Source organism: Ciconia boyciana, chromosome 5 (genome assembly GCF_034638445.1).
Source record: "Ciconia boyciana chromosome 5, ASM3463844v1, whole genome shotgun sequence".
Lineage (NCBI taxonomy): Eukaryota > Metazoa > Chordata > Aves > Ciconiiformes > Ciconiidae > Ciconia > Ciconia boyciana.
Genome location: NC_132938.1, coordinates 12661708 through 12680602, shown reverse-complemented (window position 1 = coordinate 12680602; position 18895 = coordinate 12661708). Strand labels below are relative to the sequence as shown.

At 41.8% G+C, this 18895-nt stretch overlaps 2 protein-coding genes across 2 annotated transcripts in view; both read right to left on the bottom strand.

The window, feature by feature from the left end:
- The window catches only part of AFAP1 (actin filament associated protein 1), a 122111-nt gene extending 116302 nt beyond the window's left edge, over positions 1-5809 (bottom strand). Inside the window, exon 1 of the mRNA XM_072863257.1 lies at positions 5667-5809. The gene's annotated coding sequence lies outside the window, so the exon portion shown is untranslated. The remainder of the gene's footprint in view (positions 1-5666) is intronic.
- A 12551-nt stretch (positions 5810-18360) lies between these two features.
- The window catches only part of ABLIM2 (actin binding LIM protein family member 2), a 57908-nt gene continuing 57373 nt past the window's right edge, over positions 18361-18895 (bottom strand). The window contains exon 15 of the mRNA XM_072861804.1: positions 18361-18723. Coding sequence (XP_072717905.1) covers positions 18610-18723 — 114 coding nt within the window. The 3' untranslated portion in view covers positions 18361-18609. The remainder of the gene's footprint in view (positions 18724-18895) is intronic.

Sequence of the window (18895 nt, the reverse complement as noted above, 5' to 3'; positions counted from 1 at the left end):
GTCAGTAGAGAAAACCAAACCCACAGACACCAAACAAACAAAACATTTACAGGGTGTTAATAATGTTTTGCATGCTTAAAAGTGGGATGTTGCAGCTGATGGGCCGACCTTGGCCACTACACTATAAACTTGCCTCCGAAAGAGCCCTAGAATAGCCTGCGAAGGCAGCCACATTCCCACAAAATATAGCAAACCGCTTAATCTGAGAAAGCTACGGTATTTCATATAAGACTCAGAGAAGTCTGAAAACACTTCTTTATTCACTAACATTTATGTGTACAGAAAACACCTAAAATAATCTAACTGCATGAACTCCTTAGTAAAAATAACACTCGGGATTAGAATGAGACTGGAGCGTATCGACTGCGAAAGGCTGAAGCTGCAACGGCTTGTGAACGATTTGCCAGTGCCACTGAGACTTAGTGGAAGACTCTTCCACTGCTTTGCAATCATCATATTTTATTAATCAGCCCAACAGCACACAGTAAAAATTGCAATCTGCCTACAAAGCTGGCACATATGGGAAAAGCTCACTCCTGGTTGTTTCTGTTAAACAAAACCTACAGTAGCTCCCATTGTTTGTTTGTTTTTCCCCCAGACGAGACAGCATGTGGCTTATGAGCCACACTGATAGATGCGATAAAGCTCCTGCCAGATCTGATTGATGACCGCACTAGGAAATGCTGTGAAGGTCACACTGTAATTCTCTGTTTGCAGCTGCTCCTGGTAAGAAATGCTACAGCTAAATAAAATCTGGATCCACTAATTGCTACTAAGACGGAAATTCCCTCCTTACCTTGCCTTCTCTTCTCTTCCAGTTTTGAACAACAGAAATGCCATAAGCATGTGTAACTGATGAGAGACCAGATAAGTTTCAAAGAGACACTCAAACATACTTTAATGGACAAAAAAAGCCACCCACAGCAACTGGCCAGATATTGAGCCTTTATACGTTTGAAGACGGCGCATAGTAGTTTAGCATGAAAGCGGCATATTAAAGAGCTTTTACTATTTGCTTCTAAGAGCTTTTACTATTTGCTTCTCTGCAAAACTCAGATAACCTACCACTACGCATTCTCTGTGAAGGAGTGCTATCTCAGATAATGCGAATACATGAATTAAGCTCCTTTCCCCAAACTTGTTCATTTTACATGAACCAAGCAAGCACGCTCATTAAAAGTGGCTATGAGCTCAGGATAAATTCAGTGAGCTAGAACATCAGTCAGTCGAGCAGGACACCAAAATCTTGTTTTCCATAAATGTTTAGATGTGATGAGGACAGGGATAAGAGACTTTGGGGAATTCACAAACATGATATAATAACAGTCCCCTAATGAATAATATATATTAATGCAACTCATAGCAATTACCTCACAAAGTGCTAGATTTCTTGGGGATAAAATGCTGTTATCTTTGAGGCATCAGCTACATTACAGATTAAATTTGAAACCACTTGTGTACTCTTTTCTGGCACTTATTATTAATGGATGGAAATATTTTTATTCAGCATTTTGTACTCATAAAAATTTTGGCACAATAAGGACATTACCAACATCTGTCCTAGAGAAAGACAGCCTTTATCACTCAGCTCAAAAAGACATGATGGCAGAGATGCTGGCAGCAGAAATCCCCCAGATAGCCAAAAAATCCCACCACTATGTCACCATGAAAGGAATAAAGCACTGATTTTTTTAACAATGTTTCTTTCTTTTTCAGTTTAGGAAAGAGATTTAAAGAGAACAGTCCTATGCAGTTCTGCTTATTTTACCACCAAATATACACCATCAACTTTTAAGATACCACTACATGTAAGGAGCAGTACCTATACAAAACCAAACCTATAAAAAAGTCCTCTTAGGAGTTTCTTTCCTAGATTTCTTGATGGACAGTGATAAAATATACAACAGATATTGATTCATCCTTTTCACAGCCTAGTGTATTATCCCAGGGCTACTCTAAGAGACATGATCACCATCAGCTCATTTGGACATTGCTATGTGTTAAGGGTGCTCAGCACCTTGAGCACTCAAATCTTACTATGCCTTGTATTTCATGAACGACTTTCTGTCAAGGTGGCAGAGGGATAATGGACGGCAGACAACTCTATTTTTCTGCCATTCAGGATTTCATTTCTTACCATATCTCTGGAATTAGGGCTTGTGTCCCAAAAGGTTCATTTGTTATCTGCTATGAGATATCTCCCCTTTCCACAAACCCTGATCATGTTCCTGCAATACTATTCATTAGCATTACTAGCATCAACACGTGTTTCATGACCTGGAGAGTCAAGAGTTAACTTTTAATCAGAGAGTAAGAGCAATTTAATCTATACATAGCATTTTACAGTGCTGTTGCATATGCAATATAAATACGAGCCCTTCATGTATAGGTAGATGGGTAGGTGCAGTCCGACAGTCACACAGGTGTAACACCTGCACGCCGCATGCAGGGTCACCCCGTGTGATTGCAGCTGCATGTTTTCCTACCTGCTCATAGTGCTGACAGACTATTCTCGGTATTGCTTTATACAGACACTCCCCAAAAAGACATCTGGTATGATATTAAAAACTTATATTTGCTCTAAGGCCAGCTTAGGATGCTTCATAGTAGGAAAGCTAAATCCTCCTGAATTTCAATAGATAACCTTAATAGACGTAGAATGGGAGGACTACATTCAAGACTTAGCTTTTTCAGTCCTGGTTCAGACTTCACAGTAACTCTAGCCCTTTGGTTGACATCAATTCTTCTATTATTTTGGGGGGGTTGAGTCTTAAAGCTCAACTGTGAGCCTAACAACATTTCATATTAGAGTATATTCACCTGGAACGTATCTACTGAGTGTGTAAAACACTCTCCTGCCCAGCCCAGTCAGTCAGTTCCTGTGCCAGATGAAACACTGTATCTGTCAATAAACTGGTGAATCAGAGGAAATTCAGGGTCATACCAGTAGCTGGGTGTCATTCACATGTAAAACAAGTTAAATTGTGTAACTGGAAGGGATGCATAAATTTTTTGAAAAGTTGACCCAGTAGGCTTTAGCGTGACTGACAATAATATAGAGTGAACTAAACTGTATGGGAGTTTGGAAGCGTAAGTCCTTGCATCCCACCCTCCCACTTCAGCAAGAGATCTCTTGCAAGTGAATATAACGCACATCCATTCCTCCTCCTCGCAAAACAAAGAGCGCAGCTTTGAACAATGCGGTTAACCAGGCGGGCTCCTGGATACCATACTCCCATTGACTGACGTATCAGATACAAAACTTTTGAAAATGGCCGGAAATTAAATTGGTCGACTCCAGATTGCATAAACCAGCCCTGAACTGCTGGCTCTTTGTCCTGGGGCAATGTCTCAAGGAAGTCTGCAGTGAGCAGCAGGGCAAAGCCAATTCCTGATCTGCCCTTACAGCAGGTTCTCTTTGCACCACTGAAAGGAATAGCACAATTAGTCATATGTGTACCAAATACAGCCTGCCTCCATCGAGATTTCAATATTATTTTTTGTTTTATGTCTCTGACAGTATCCCTTCAATTCTGAGAGCTTCAGGAGATGAAAATGAAAAACCTCTCCACTAAGGCTATAAGATTTTAAACAGTGTGAATGGCTGACCTATTGAACTGTTTTTGCATTTTACCCCTCCTTGTTGCCACTGCTTCAAGAAACACTGCGATTTCAACCCCACAGATATTCCAAATCCTTTCATCTAAAAATCTACCTGAGACCCAGGAACACTACATAACACTTTGAATTTTGCTGACATATTTCCTGGAAAACACCAAACAGTGGCACATATCACCAAAGGCAGTGAATATCTGCTCATTGTTCTGTGCGCAGGCTTGTCACCGCCATCACAGGGTATCCAGACACACAAAGAAAACTGTAGATGCTCCTTTTCAGAATCCATTTCAAATTCTTCTTAAACCCATCTGGTGCCCTATAGCCGCAGAAAGACAGGACTGCTCTCCCTCCGGCTATAATGCAGGATTTCCTCCTGTTTCACGCCAGTTCCAAAAGGAAAAAGGAATTGTTCAAAAGGAGAAAGTAATTGTGCAGCTCTTCCTATGGAAACCACCAGGAGGCATAAGGGATGACTGAAGGGCACCAAGTGCCCATATAGGAGAGCGCTGATGGATGGATCCATCTGGCTGCCAAGCTGTTCCCTTGTTCCCTGCACTGACCCTTCCCGAAGAAGCAGAGAAAAAGAACTTCATAATACTGCTATTTGCGTGAAAGAAAAAAGTGGCCCTGTAACATTCGGAGCAAACAGCAACAGGGCACCTGCGAGGGCGAGACAGTAATTCTGGAAAATACCTCCGAGAGCCGAACCAAGCGTGCTGTGACTTTTTTTCCCCATGGAACAAAACAAAGACCTGCACAAAGAACAGCGGAATCCATCGGCTTAGGAAGTCCCGGACTGCAGCACAATATTTAATTAGATCTCTCTGGCTTTGAGATGTATTATTTTCTAGTCGGATCTCAGCTGAAAAGATCAGTCATTGCGAAAGTATGATAAATAAAACAGGCAAGGACACACCAAGTGTTTGCATCAAACTGATCATATAGGATCCAGAAGGGAGATCAGCTAAATACTCCTCTGTTCCTGACATCTGTCTCGTCTTGCCTTTCAGAAGTGTGCATTCATTCATCTACGCTGCCTTTCTGGGCAGGTGAACGCCTCGGTTTCTGAGGGCTGCCTGCCTGAAGCCGTTCACCTCCTCCGACTCCAGAGCTTTTGGCTGTTTGTCTGGCTCTTTTGCCACCTATTATTTTCCTACCGGCTAAATCTTTGGCAAGTTTTCTCTATCCCCCCCCGCCCAAGATACATAACGCGCGTAGAACCGACAAAGTGAAAACTGAGTTTCCAAAAAACCCCTCAGTGGAAGAAATCAAAATACGTCGCTGCGAACTGAGCCGCTGCCTACCAATCGCAGGCGGCTCTTTGGTGTTAACCTCTGCGTTAGACAGGAAATAAAAAGGAGGGGGTCGGATGGGGAAGCCAATGGGACAGATCTGGAAGGATGGCTCTTTTCGCCTTTGCCCTGACTGAATCCAGGGCTGTAACATGATGCAATCTCTCCGCTATGATGAAACGGGTTCAAGTGGCAAAGTCTGGAGAGAGACCACCTCTTCCCACCCTAAAAGGCAGAAAATAATGAAACTCTCAGCTGTACAAAGCAGCAGCCCGGGCTCTGCCGGCTGCCGCCTTTCCCCGGGAAGGGATGCGAGTTTCGGGACGGCAAACAGAGGCTTTCGCTCCGGAGGATCTCAGCCGGATTTCTGCTCTTCCGAAGTCGGGGCACGGGCCGCACCGTGCAGCGACGCCGGGGCCCGGCGGGGAGCCGAGGGGGGCGGCAGCCGCCGGAGCCGCCGCCGCCTGATGCTCGGGCTCCCTCGCAGCTCTTCCCATGTGCTTCTCCCGGCCAAGAACACGAGCGAGCCTCTTTTTTTTTTTTTTTTTAGGCTTTTTTTCCAGCAAGCCCACCGCTTTGCTAGCACGGGGCTGCCTGGAGCAGCAGCGGAGCCTCGGCAGAAAAAGCCCTTGTCTGAACCCAGCCCTTCCCCTCCCTCTTTTGCCTCCTCTTTTCCCTCCCCGCCCGCGGAGCCCGGGTCAGAGATGCTGCCTGGACGGCGAGGGGAGCGAGCGGGGGCCGCGGGAGCCGTCCTACCTTTCCGCCGTCCTGCCGCGGCTGCCGGCACAAAGCGGGCTCCGCGCAGCAGCGGGGGCGGGCGCAGCTCCGGCCGCGCAGCCCAGCGCCGCGCAGCCCAGCGCAGCGGGGCCAGCACCGCGCCGCGCCGGGGGCGGGGAGAGGCGGGGCCGGGGCGGGGAGGAGGTGCCGGCCCGCCCGCTCCCACCGCCGCGGGCCGCGGGGAGGGGACGGGGCGAGGCGGAGCGAGCGGAACAAAGGCGGGCGGGGGGCGGTGCGGGCCCGCAGCGGCCCCGGGAGGGGCCGGGGGTGCGGCAGCCCCCGGGTGTAGGGCTGAGGGGGGCGGGGGTGCGGCAGCCCCCGGGTGTAGGGCTGAGGGGGGCGGGGGTGCGGCAGCCCCCGGGTGTAGGGCTGAGGGGGCCGGGGGTGCGGCAGCCCCCGGGTGTAGGGCTGAGGGGGCCGGGGGTGCGGCTTCCCCCGGGTGGTGGGCTGAGGGGGCCGGGGGTGCGGCAGCCCCCGGGTGTAGGGCTGAGGGGGCCGGGATGTGCGGCTTCCCCCGGGTGTAGGGCTGAGGGGGCCGGGGGTGCGGCTTCCCCCGGGTGGTGGGCTGAGGGGGCCGGGGGTGCGGCAGCCCCCGGGCAGGGGGGCTCCGGGGGCAGGAGAGCCGAAGTGCCCCCCCCTGCGAGGCAGATGGTGGCAGTTCAGACGCGGGTTTCCTGCCCCGACTAAAGCGTCCGTGGTGGATGGAGGCTTTTTCCCCGAGTAAATGCTGCAATAGTGCGATATCCCAGCCGGAGCCTCGGCGCGGTCCGTCCCCTCCCCAGCTGTGCCCGGGGGATGGTGTGACTGTGGCGGGCAGCTGCGGGGAATAACCCGCAGCACAGGGTTAACCTGGAGCACAGGGAGCGTGTTGCCATTCATCTAAAGTCACAATTTAAGCCCTTTTGTTAAATGGTGTAAAATCGTGCACAGACCCAACATTGATTTAAAACTGGGCTCCGTCACCTTAGTTTAGCTCGATACAAGCCAGATTTAAATCAAGAGTGCAAAGTGAGTCAGTTTATGTTGGTACAAGTTTATACTGATTAAAAGTGCCCTCTGAGAGCCTAAAGCAGGCTGCAGTTTTCCACAAAATTGCAGACTGAACCAGTGCAAACTTGCATAAGGTGGGTAAAGACATTCCAACTTTGACAAGTTCACATATTTATTTTCTTCTCTGTCCATAAAGAAATTGGAAAACTGAGGCCACAGAGCCATGCTACTAAAGGAAGAAGATTAGTTAAGGCAACAATATTTCTTCACCTATAGTCCAGCTGGGTGTTAGAGCATCTTTTCTTTTACTCCAACTATAATAGTTGGATGCACAAATGTTCTCTTCCGAGAAGTATTTGTGGAGCATTCTACATGCAAGTTCATCATTCTGTACAAGCTTGTCGCTTATGTTGTTGTACATCTTACAGTATACAACTCATTAAGCATCTTAAATTTTGGTGAATAAAATTTGGTTTGATCTGGCCAAGTTTAATGTGGTCTTCTGTCCTGTTTCATCATCCTCAGTCATTCCAATAGGGTGGTACCCAAAGTAACAGGTTCAACCAGGGAAAATTCCATTTATTCAGCATTTACACTGCGTGGCCAGCTAGGATATGCATGAGATCTCTGTAGCCTAAACCAGGAGTGCTGAATTCACAGCCCAACACTGTCAGGACAAATTATTTAGCCTAAAATCTCACTTTCAGCTGTTCTATTTCTTGTATTGCCTTTGGGTATGGGCAGGGAAGGACTTGCCTGCTGGATGAGCTCTTCTGACAGCAGCAGCCTGCTCCTACCTGCCTTTTTTTTCATTCTGCTTGTTGGGAGCTGGCAGGAGTGGGGTTTGGAGTAGTTTGAAGTAGTGATTTTTCTGGCAATATTAAAGGGCTTAGTCGGCCTTGAAAAATTAAACCGTAGCTCCTCTTCTCCACAGTTCAATTGCTTTCAGCTATTGCTGTCTTAGAGCTACTTGATTTGTATCACAATCTGTGAAACATGATCGCTAGCGAGAATAATCCAAAAGTTTGCTGTAAAAGCACAGCTCTTGGCTGCTCTGGCGCATGCAGTGTAATCCGTGCCTAGCACCACTGATTTCTATGCTTGCAGTGAGCACTTCAAGGATTTGGTGGCTTTACTGCCTCCGGTTTGATAAATTTTAACGCCCACATTACATGAAGTAACGCTTCAGTGTATAGCCCCTGCCTGCCCTACGACGTTGTGTGGCCCCTCTGCAGTCTAAGCAGGGTGCTTGGTTCCAGCAACGCTGCAGAGTATTTCTTCCACAGAAGTGTCCTGAAGATGTTAGGAAGCTGATCAGCAAAGAAACAAAGATGAGAAATAGTCATCACTAGACAGGCAAGAAAATGAGCACTTTATGCCCTACGCCAGATGAGAAAGTGAGATAACAAGGGGTTTGTCCTTCGGCTGTTGGACAGCTTGGTGAGGACTTCCTGTCTTCTGGTGGTAACTCCACAGGGACTAAAGAATGGGCCATCTATCAAAGAGACAAACATCCAGTTCTTCTTGAAGACAAACTCTCTCTAAAGCTGAAGCTTTCAAAAGAACTTTTTTCTTATTTGAGTTCTTGGTTTCCACAGTGCTGCATTTTAAAATGGCATCCCCCCCCCCAGTTCTGAGTTTGGCCATATGCCTTCTGTAAGCTACTTCAGCTGCAAAATAGACCTTAGTGATTCAGGGAATTTCTTTCCCATGAGTCTTAATGACACTATTTAAATACAAATTCTATTCTATAGAATTAAAAGGAACAGTATATAACTCACCTCAAACACAATATGACCAAAATAAATCAATTGATTACTAAGGCGTTTCTTGCATGGAAACTGAAGTCACGTCATTAATAGGAAATCTGTGGTTCACAGTAACTGTACGTCATACTTTGCACCCAATAAACTTCTTAAACTAATCATCTTCTAACACAAAGTAGTAGAAGGCAATTTTGTATAAATCTCCCTATTTGAAACACACGTCCTCCGTGTTTGACAAAGTGCCTTCTAGCTTTAAGACCAAACATCCATGCAATGTTCCAAATATTATCTTTGTTCTCAGTAATTCACAATAAATTCCCACTCTATCAAGGGTAACTTCACTACCACAGAAACAGTCTTCACAAGCTTTAGGCATGACCTGATGAAGCTTAGCCATAGGGATGCACTTATCTTCCCGTAATCTTCTTAGTACTGGTTATCACAAAAAAATAAAATAATCAGACCAAAACCCCAAAATAATCGAGTAGTCCCAGCAGTAAGATATCCAAATATCGTTGTTTACAAGATTGGGACTTTAACCATCAGATAATCCCAGCGTGTTGAAGGAGAAAAGTCATGACAATGACAGGCCATATTTATTATCTTTAGGATGTGCTTAGAAGAGTTATTATGCATGTTTTAAGATTTTTTTTTTCCCTTGGCAAATCAACATTGGATGAAATCTGAGAAACACAGGCATGAGAAAAAAAATCTCCAACCATTTGTTGTGATTTATGCCTTGTAAGGAACTCCAGGCAATTTGGATTTGGCTCACTTAAATAATGTAAAAAGGCAGGAAAACAGTACTTTAAGCATTTAAAAGTATGGGTCAGTTTTTAAAGATACACTCAATTCCACTTCAAATCTGCCTTGGACTGCGTCCATAAGCAGAGAATTTGCTAGTTTAAGAGGCCCCAAAACCTCAGCAACATCCCGGTGAGAAAACAAGTATAAGAAAATCTATTGGGTGATATAAGTGATGATTGGTATCCCCCAAAAGTCTGCTCAATACTTTTCAGTAAGACCTTTCAAGATGTTTCTATAAGAAGATGGGGGTTTTTTTCAGTATCTTAAAGTGAAATCATAGCTGTAAGAAAGAGCCGGTATGTTCTTGTCATTTGGTACCAGAAAGGCTGTCAACACAATCTGCCTCTTTGGGTTGTTTTTTTTTTTTTTTTTGGGAGGGGGTGGGCGTTGAGGGATTTTTGTTGTTGGAGCAGACATAAAAACCTACAATTGTCAAAATGTTGACCTCATGCAGAGACCAGACAGTGCCCTGTGCAGAAGGCACTGGTGTGTTGGGCAGGGGAGATGAGGGCTCCCTGCAGCGAGCCTTGCTGCGGCCACTGCCTGCCGTGTCCGGCCTCCGGCTCTCGCATCGTGTTGGCATGGGGGGCATGGATGGTCTCAGGGAATAGCGAAAAGCAGGCAAAACTACTGTGCAAGCTGGGCTGTCAAGAGATGGAGTGACACTACGGTAATTACCACTCTCTTCAGTAAAACATAATGATGGCAGGATTTCAAAACCAGAAGGCAAGTTACAGCTTTTTAGAACAAAAATCTTCTTCTGTTACTTTGAAACTGTGATTTTTCTGTAAGGAAAACACCAGTGTTTCTACAGCTGTCTCAGATGCTTGAGGCATTTACAAACTAGGAATAAATGTCTCCTACCCACAGCAGAAAGCTCTTGATAAAGGTTTTTTTTTTCCCTTTCTTATCCTATACTGTGATCCTGTTACTGCAGAATATATTGTTATTAATACTCTAATCCTCAGCATAATTCTGATTTTTTTAAGAGTATCTTTTTAAAGTATCTCTTCAATGAGTTGTTTTTTTCTTGGGTCCCACATACTTTCCAGGTTCACTGGGGGAAAAAAAATCGTATTTTAGATATACTTTTAAAATCTGTTTCAGGAATCTCACAGCACTGAGTATATATGTGCCCCAAAAGGACTTCTGATACAGGTAAAACTTACTTTTACAGAAATGCCATTCACCTTTCTGCAGAAAGCAAATTTGAAAAAGGTGTGCATTACAGAAACTTCAAGAAGAGGGATTATGCAGCTTTTACATAATGCACGGGCCTCTCCTTACCCTCGACACAGATAGGTCTTCTCCTGTGTAACAAAACTATTTGCAACTATCTTCTCTTCACAGAGATGTAAAATATCTTAAATTAGGCTCTTCATTCCACTGCTACTTGAGTTTGCATCCGGGTGAAGGAGGGAATACATACAAAAGGTTAATATATACTTTATGGAATCTTAATGTGTAGCTAAAAATGGTTACTTCCCACTCATATTCTTCTGTTTGAGCTAAAGATAAACAAACAATCCCTCCTTCTGATTTCAGTTTTAGAAGAATTTCTATATAACCTGACCTTTGCGGTCTTGCGCAGGTGAGATTGCCACTGATTTCAGTGGGCTTAGCATTTAGCGCCTGACATTTTCAAAATGCTATGCTAACTTGCTTTTATTACTTGCATATTAAACCCCCAGCATCACTGAAAAGTAGCTCTACCTTTGGGTAGTACAAACTTTAAAAAAAAAAATAATCCTAGTCTCATTATTTTTATTTTTATATTAAGGTTGAATACACTGGGAGAAGATTTCCAGTAAATCTCGCCTCCTTGCTCCTGCTTTCTTTGAATTCAAGCAAGATTAGGCCAAAAATGGAATCTCAGCCCTTCCCTGCCTCTTTTTCCCCCTGCATGCCTCAACAACATATGAAACTCTATACCTTCCTTCTCCTTTATCATCAAGATCAGGGAACAGCCAGGTCTTAAACTTATCCTCTGTCAAAATAATGCCTGTGCAATTCTGTTGAAAATCTCAATTATTCAGATAAACCCACTGTGTTGTTTTACTTGTGCATTACTTTGCACTTTTTCCTACAGAAACACACGTACGTAAGCACTGGGAAAGCTACTTCAAGTTACTCCTTATTCACCCCTTATTTACTCTCGAGTTGACTCACTGTGATACAATGTCACTTTTTTACATGAGTAATTTTCTTATCCCTTCAAGAAAGCTTGGCCAGGTTTGCTTTTAATGATACTTTCACAAGTAACAAAGCCATACTTTTTCTGCTCCAAACTCCCTTTCCAATATTTCTATTTAAGCCAATGAATTAGAAGGATTTTGAAAGAAAAATACCTTATTTATGGTTGAGCATGTGCTACTTTAATGCTTGCCTTCTGTACAGTGTTTGGAAATCAAGGTCTGATGATATAGAGTGAGTATACTTACAAGGTTTGTTTTGCAAGTATTAGGCCTCTATTTCTTACTGAATTTCAGTAAGAAGTTTCACCATTTTTTAGTAAGCATGATAGGGTTCAAGAAAATTTTCATAAAAACTTTTAATTTCAGAATAACAGAAGTGTTGCCAAACTGATGTTAGTATAGAAATACTAATTTTAGTCATCTCATGAGCGTAGAAGGCCTGAAATATGCTAATTTATATGTGAGCCTATTTCAGAGGTACAAAGATAAAGTAAATGTGAAAGCACATAATCTGATATTTATATTTTTATAGAATATTTTAAAAAACATTTATAGACCCTGGAGGAAAGTGTCTGCCTTGAAATTCAGCACCTCATAATAACCTACAGCAGCAGAGTCCTCCCACTACTGACAACAGGAGTACATTCTTCTGTAGAACCCTGTAATTTTGGCCCCTACTCAAAATAAGAGATACATTTCAGCTTCTATTAGGTATTTATTCTCTTCTGTGCCATTTAAAATAGAATAAATTATTTCAGTAGCCTTTGATTATTATGTTATTTTTATTGCACTATAAAAATAACCAGTTATTACACTGAAAAAAAGGATAAGGAAAAAAAATGCAATTTGAACAATTTGATGCTTATACAGTGACTCATAAAGTCCTGCAGGCACTGCCATCTATCAGACGCTAGCTGGGAGATGAAAAATGTCTAGTATAAAATTGGCAAAAACTGGGGAGCCCAAAGTGTCTGTATTGCAGATCCTTAAATTGAGAGAGGTTTTTTTTAAAGTCTGACTAGCAAAATTGTCAAGTGGCGTGAAGAGTATTAACCTGGTTCCACAACTGAATTATTCCAGATGACCACTGGCATGACCAAAAATTCAGATGACCATTGTCAACTTCAATTTTTTAATTTGCTATTAATCATTTTACCTATTTAATTATCAGTTAATAGAAAAATGTATAGATACTGTAAAAAATTAAAATTACTCTTCTGTCAGAGTTCAGGAGCATGTCGACTCGGGGGAAAAAAAACCCAACAGCTTACAATAGTGAGACTAGCTCTAGCAGGGCTTCAGCATAATGTATATTTGTATTAAAGAAGTCAAAGTCATTCTTACCTTTCTTCTTTCCCTGTAGAAAAAGATGTTATAATGTTTGACATAATGCGGTGAATATAAAGCAAATACTGTAATGCCTTTATTCTGTCAGACCACCTCCTGCATACAAGGTACAATGGGCTGAGAGGAGCTAGCAGCAGAATTATCAGGGGCAAGAAAGGTTTTAATCTCCAAAGAAATTGAAAACATTGCAATTTTTAGCAGAGAAGAGTTACAGGATGTAATAAAGGACTGCATCATAGCAAGTGGAGACAACAGGTCAACAGCAAATCATTCAGGACACAAATGTAACAAGATCGAGAAAAAGAAATCAAGGATATCCAGACTTCTAACAAATGGTAAATACATCATAGCTGAGACAGTAAACCTCTTCCCTAAAGCCTTGAATCATTATAATTTAGATATGTGGGACACGTTGCTTCTGTCTGGTTTTGGTTTCCTACTGATCACTCTGGAGCTGCTGCTGTTGGGCAGTCTGGCACAGAAGGACTACTGGCTTGTCCAAACTGCTTGAATTCTGCATAGATTTGTTCCACCATTAAAAAAAAAAAAATGGAGCCTACTTACAAATACCTGCGTGCATAGTACTCAAGATGTCAAACACTGGTGGTAGGAAGAAAATGTGCTAAATCATGAACATAAGAGCACTTAGAAAAACACAAAACTACTTGCTTCTCTTAGCTCTACCCCACAGACGGTGGTTGCGAGGAGGGAATACTACCAGCCGCAATAACCCGACAAGCTTCAATTTGCTGTGTGTGCTTCATTATCAGAGAAGTAAACTATTGAGATCTAATGTTTCAAAGGCATGCATTTTTACTGACTACCACCTTTTCTAACACGGCTTTTCACAGAATAGAAAAAGTGAGAAGGGCTGCAAAGACTCCAAGCACCTCCCGTGAGCCTGTGAGGATTTGGCCATACCTCAGAGGTGGCCTGGGTATGAAGAAGAAATGCAAGCCTCCAGTATAATTTTACATGTACAAGAGGGTTGCAGTCTGTCATTGTGATATTAAAAACATTTGTGTTTTTTTCAGATATTTAAGATATCTGAAAAATTGTAGCCATGCCTGTGAGCTATCAGGTAATCACATTGGTCAAGGGTCAGTCTAGATCTTGGGAAGCTTAGAACATGACCCTTTTCCTCACACGCCCGAGTCAAAGGGACCGGAGAATGCAAGGACACCTTGGAGCCCATGTGCCACACAGATGGCAGTGCCTGGGATGTCACCTAGCTCATCTGCAAATAGCAGAACAGCATTTTCCTGCAGATCTGTGAAAAGGCTAATAAAATTAATGGTCTGGCTTGGTCACGCTTGGGAAATGTTAAATAGACAGTTCCTCATCAAAATGAGGAATGTAAGACAAGGCCTCTCTTAGTCTGAACTTATCTTTTTTGTTCATGTAGAACTAACCTTGTCTCAGAGGGTTATTAGATTCCAGGTAGCTCCTCACAACTATGTATTTTTGTTTCTGCAGTTCCAGTTTTCAGAGTTCTCCCCTGAACCACAAGGAAATGAAATAGCAGAAGGTCAGACAAAAATGTCCAGCCTTCTCAGACAGCTATGCTGGTAATCTGGCACGCCTGCTTTCCTATCTGGAATTGTGGGTCAGATATTCCTCAGCAACCACAAAAATCCATGTGTTCCTTTGTCTCAAAGACGATGATGATGAAATAAGTTGGCTCTTTCATTGCTGTGTTTGAGACATGCCTTCTTTAAAATACATGAGGTGAGAATTAGGTCATACGTCAGGGTTGTCATGAACAGCTGAGACATACACTTCAGATCCAAGTATGAAAATGAAATCTCTGACAGAATTCCTTTGCTTCTTGTATACATATCAAAATAGGATCCTTCAAGAGCTATATTGATCCTTTTGAGCTGCATAGCCATAGCCATACTTACCAAAATGGTGAAAGACAGCAGTTCCTTGAACACAGGACTATGGAACAGTATCTTAATAACTCGAAAGAGAATTATCTAAAAAACAGCCGATGATTTGTTGAGACTCTCAGTTTGTTACTGCCAATGCTGGACCACACTATCAGATGGAATATTCTGGCAAAGATTTATCTAATTACTCTGAAATGCATTTTCCATTTCATAATGCTATTTAAGATTAGCATATGGAACTCTAGAAATAAACCAGAACATTGATTATGCACATGTTAGTCTATCCACATTTAAAAAGACACTCTTAAGTTCCTGAAAAAAGACTACATGACTAAAATTCCAATTTGCAGTTTTTAAATGGGGAAAATATGATAAATTTTTGAAACACAAATGTTGTATTCTCTGGTATGCCATGTTCTGGTTTATGGAGTTTAGGTCACGTACAGAAAACAGCAGTGAAGTGAATTACAACACTACTCACTTTATGGCCCTTTTACAGTGATGTATTTGGCTGGTGCCAAGTCAGGCATACAATATCATATCGTAAATTAGAATTTAGTTAGGCTAGAAAGCCTAACTAAATAGGTCCCTACACCATATGACAGCAGACGCTTTAAATATACAGTGATACACCGACATGTATCATCTGAAAAACAGAACAGCTTACTGAGTTATGCCACCTTTGCACAGAACAGACATCCACAGACCATTTCAAACTTTCAGGAAAACGAAATAAGAAGGGCACACAAGAGTACTTGTTCATCTAACGTCAGCAAAGGTTTTGTGTATGGAAGCCAAAATTCCTTTTTGGTTTTGGCTGGTAGTAGAAACGTAAGTTGATAAACTGACTGTCTTCTAAAACATTTTTGCGTGTTTGGCATCGAATACATGCCTGTTTGGTGAACAGTATAATGAACACAAAGAATTACTGTGTTAAGGCGCTTTGTGAGATCTGTGCAATTCAAAGTACCGTCCTGATGGCTTGAAAGTGATTTGGTAACATGGTCTAGGAACTGCCAATGGTTGCAAGACTGGTATTCCACCAACTTGGTTAAATCTGGCTTATTATTTTCACTTACAGACTGTACGCATAGAATTAACTTCATCTAAGATTAGATAGCTTGCAATGTATACTTCTGCAGTTGGATTAGCTTGCTTTATATTCAGTGGACAGAAACATGATAGGTGCAATTCATATAACTAGTTCTGAACATTAGGATGTGATTGAAGTGCTTTTTTTCTCTTCACTGACCATAAAAGGTAGCACAGAATGACAAACTGACTTGTAAGCAAATATAGATAGATGATGGGTACCACTCCTAGGTACAGTTACGCGTTGTGATAAGAACTGATGCTCATGAGCTAGAACATCTACATGGGGGTATGTAAAACAAGAATTATATCTGATTTAGCTCAGGTAGGACAAGGATCTTCAGGAGACACGTTTAAGGCTGTTGATGTTATAATAGACTAACTGGCTCAAAACAGCATAAATGGGTCAAACAGAGCTCACATGATCTCACTGTCCCCACTTGTCATCAGCTATACATCTGCATAATACAGCACAGCAGCATGGAGCTGTTGACCACGTGTTGCTTAGTAAGGCACATTTTCCTTGCAGCATAGGTTGTATCCTACACTGGTACAATAGCTGCTGTGGTTAAGCAATTTTCAAATTATTTATGAAGATCCACATTGAACCTGATCTGCACTGGTATATGGATTTCTTTGATCAACCTGCAATTTTTTTACTCATGGAGAAGATGCCTGTAATCAATCTGACGTCCCAGAAAGGTGTAGATGAGGAGTGGTCTTCACCAATGTCAAACTTACTCATCATCATTCTCCAACCAACTGTTCTCTTGGATTTAAATTTTCATAGTACCAATGGGCCTTGCTGATCACATTTTAGATTGGCCCATTTCAGTGGGCTGCCAATTTTCACATGTAGGCAAAACATAACAAGCTATTCTGAGGTTGAAGAGCATTATGGATGTGGTCTACAGGTGATCAGGAGCTCTCAGTTAAGACTGGCTAATGGTTCTGTACACTGATCATCACCAGTGGAGCAGCTTTTGCTTGGTGAGATGTTCCAGTTGCTAGGTGGATGGTTTAAATCATGACCAACTTTACAGTAAGTTGACATTCGGAGGTACACTTAACGCTCTCCTCGCTGAGCAAAACTAATGCAAATTACATATTATTTACATTAATATCATGGGAAGACCCTATCCAGAGCAGCAGTGCAATCTAAAAATTATACACACGTTAGCAAAGTCATTCAGTTATGTATTTGTTTAATGAGTTTTTTAAACATTTGTATCATCAGACAAAACATTTAGGTCATGAGAAAATATTTATTTCCAACAGCAGGGATTTTGAAAGTTAGTTGGAAGAAGGCATGTTCAATGCTATGGTTTTTCCAATGCTGGGCCAGTTGAAACAGTGTGTTGTAGTGCATATATTAACCAGTTACTTTGAGGAAATGCAAAAAGACATAGTGAAGTAGGAAATGAGTACAAACATTCAAGGCAGTAAAAATGCAGAATACTGACACATGGCTGAAAAATGTACTTTTTGTAATGCTCTTTTAGTACCACACAAAACTAGCAACTCGCTTTAAAACATTCTTTGTCAGCAACCATTCTTCTGACTATATGAAATTATTAAATTTAATACAGTCTTTCAGCTGGAAGAGATATTAAGGTCTAACGCTCATATCAAACGCTTAGATTTTGTTAGCTTTGCTTGTTATTTAAGATAGTTTCAAGGTACTGCACCAGTATCACATAGGTTTGTTTTTTTTTTTTAAATTGATTTGTATAGAAACATGCAAATAGTAATGCATGAGGGTTTTATACATTTGATTATAATTGGATGTATTATTGATAGAGCACACCAAGCTTTTTTTGTTACATTTTATGCTGAACTGTTCCATTTCCACACCTACCAATTGCCATCACAGTTCTCATGGCTTACTGTGTAAAGCCAGAAAGTGGAGAAAGTAAGAATGTCTTTACTTAGGACATATATTAATGAAAACAATTCTTTTATAGATAGATATATCTATCTGCATATAATTAAGATTACATGGTATTGTTATCAGCATGAAATGTAAAAAAAGTTCTCCAGACACCCCAAACTAGTAGGAAAACACAGTTAACTGGCACAATACACTCTTAAACCAGTTTTGAATAAGGCTTCAGTTTTCCTGATGAATGGGACTAACTTTTTAAGTAGGTCTGTATACATTTTAGTCATTATAACTGTCTTATGTCACAATATATTCTTAATAAAATAAAAACTCTTGTGTTGTAATTAAAGATAGCTAGTTACCTTCTAGACAAATATGACCTTTTAGAGAGTAGGCTGTGTCTAAAGTATAAGAAGTAGAATTAAGGTGCTTCCATATTTTTGCTTTCATTCTTAAAAAGTACCACACATAAACAATTGCAATAATTGCTTGCGGACATGCTTTTCTTTGGCTTTTACCATATTTTTAATAGCATGTGATCCCCTGTTGGAGAATTTTATATTCATTACTTACTTGATTTTGTAAAAATTGTGTTGTAAAACTCAATGGAACGAAATGTTGGATGCATTTCCTTTGTCACAGCTACACTTTTTCTCTTCCTTTCATAACTTCCATTTGCATCAAGCAATAACTGCAAGCAACAATAAATTTAAAGCTAGATTTTTTTGCACGTTGTAAACTGGGTAGGACCAGGAGTTACTGACAAAACCATCTGGTCATGCAAGATTAGCAAATTCTCTGTATTCCAACGCGTTGCCATCTAATCTGTCCTGTTTCCCCCGACACATACTAACACAATGAAGCTGGACAATGGTTCAACAGCAAGTGCATGTGATAGTTCTGGCAAGACTATTTTTGTTTTGATTAAGCACATATTTTATCCGGGAGGGGCTAGAAAAGCAGGGCCTTCTTCTTCAGGTCATTCCGCTTCCAAAGTGCCAGACGATCAAATTCCTCAATGCTCATTTTGAAGACTTCCTGGAACTCTTCAGGGGACAAATGCCTCTTGAAAATGAAAATACAAAAGGTACTATTAAGCTCTTCTGTGCACAGGAATATTTCTGCCCTTCCTAAGTTTTAAAACACACCACAAAATAATGCATTAGGATTTGCATTTAAATTCCCAAATTGGTTCTGGAAAAGACTGCATCAAAACCAAATGAGCTCAGAGTAGCTG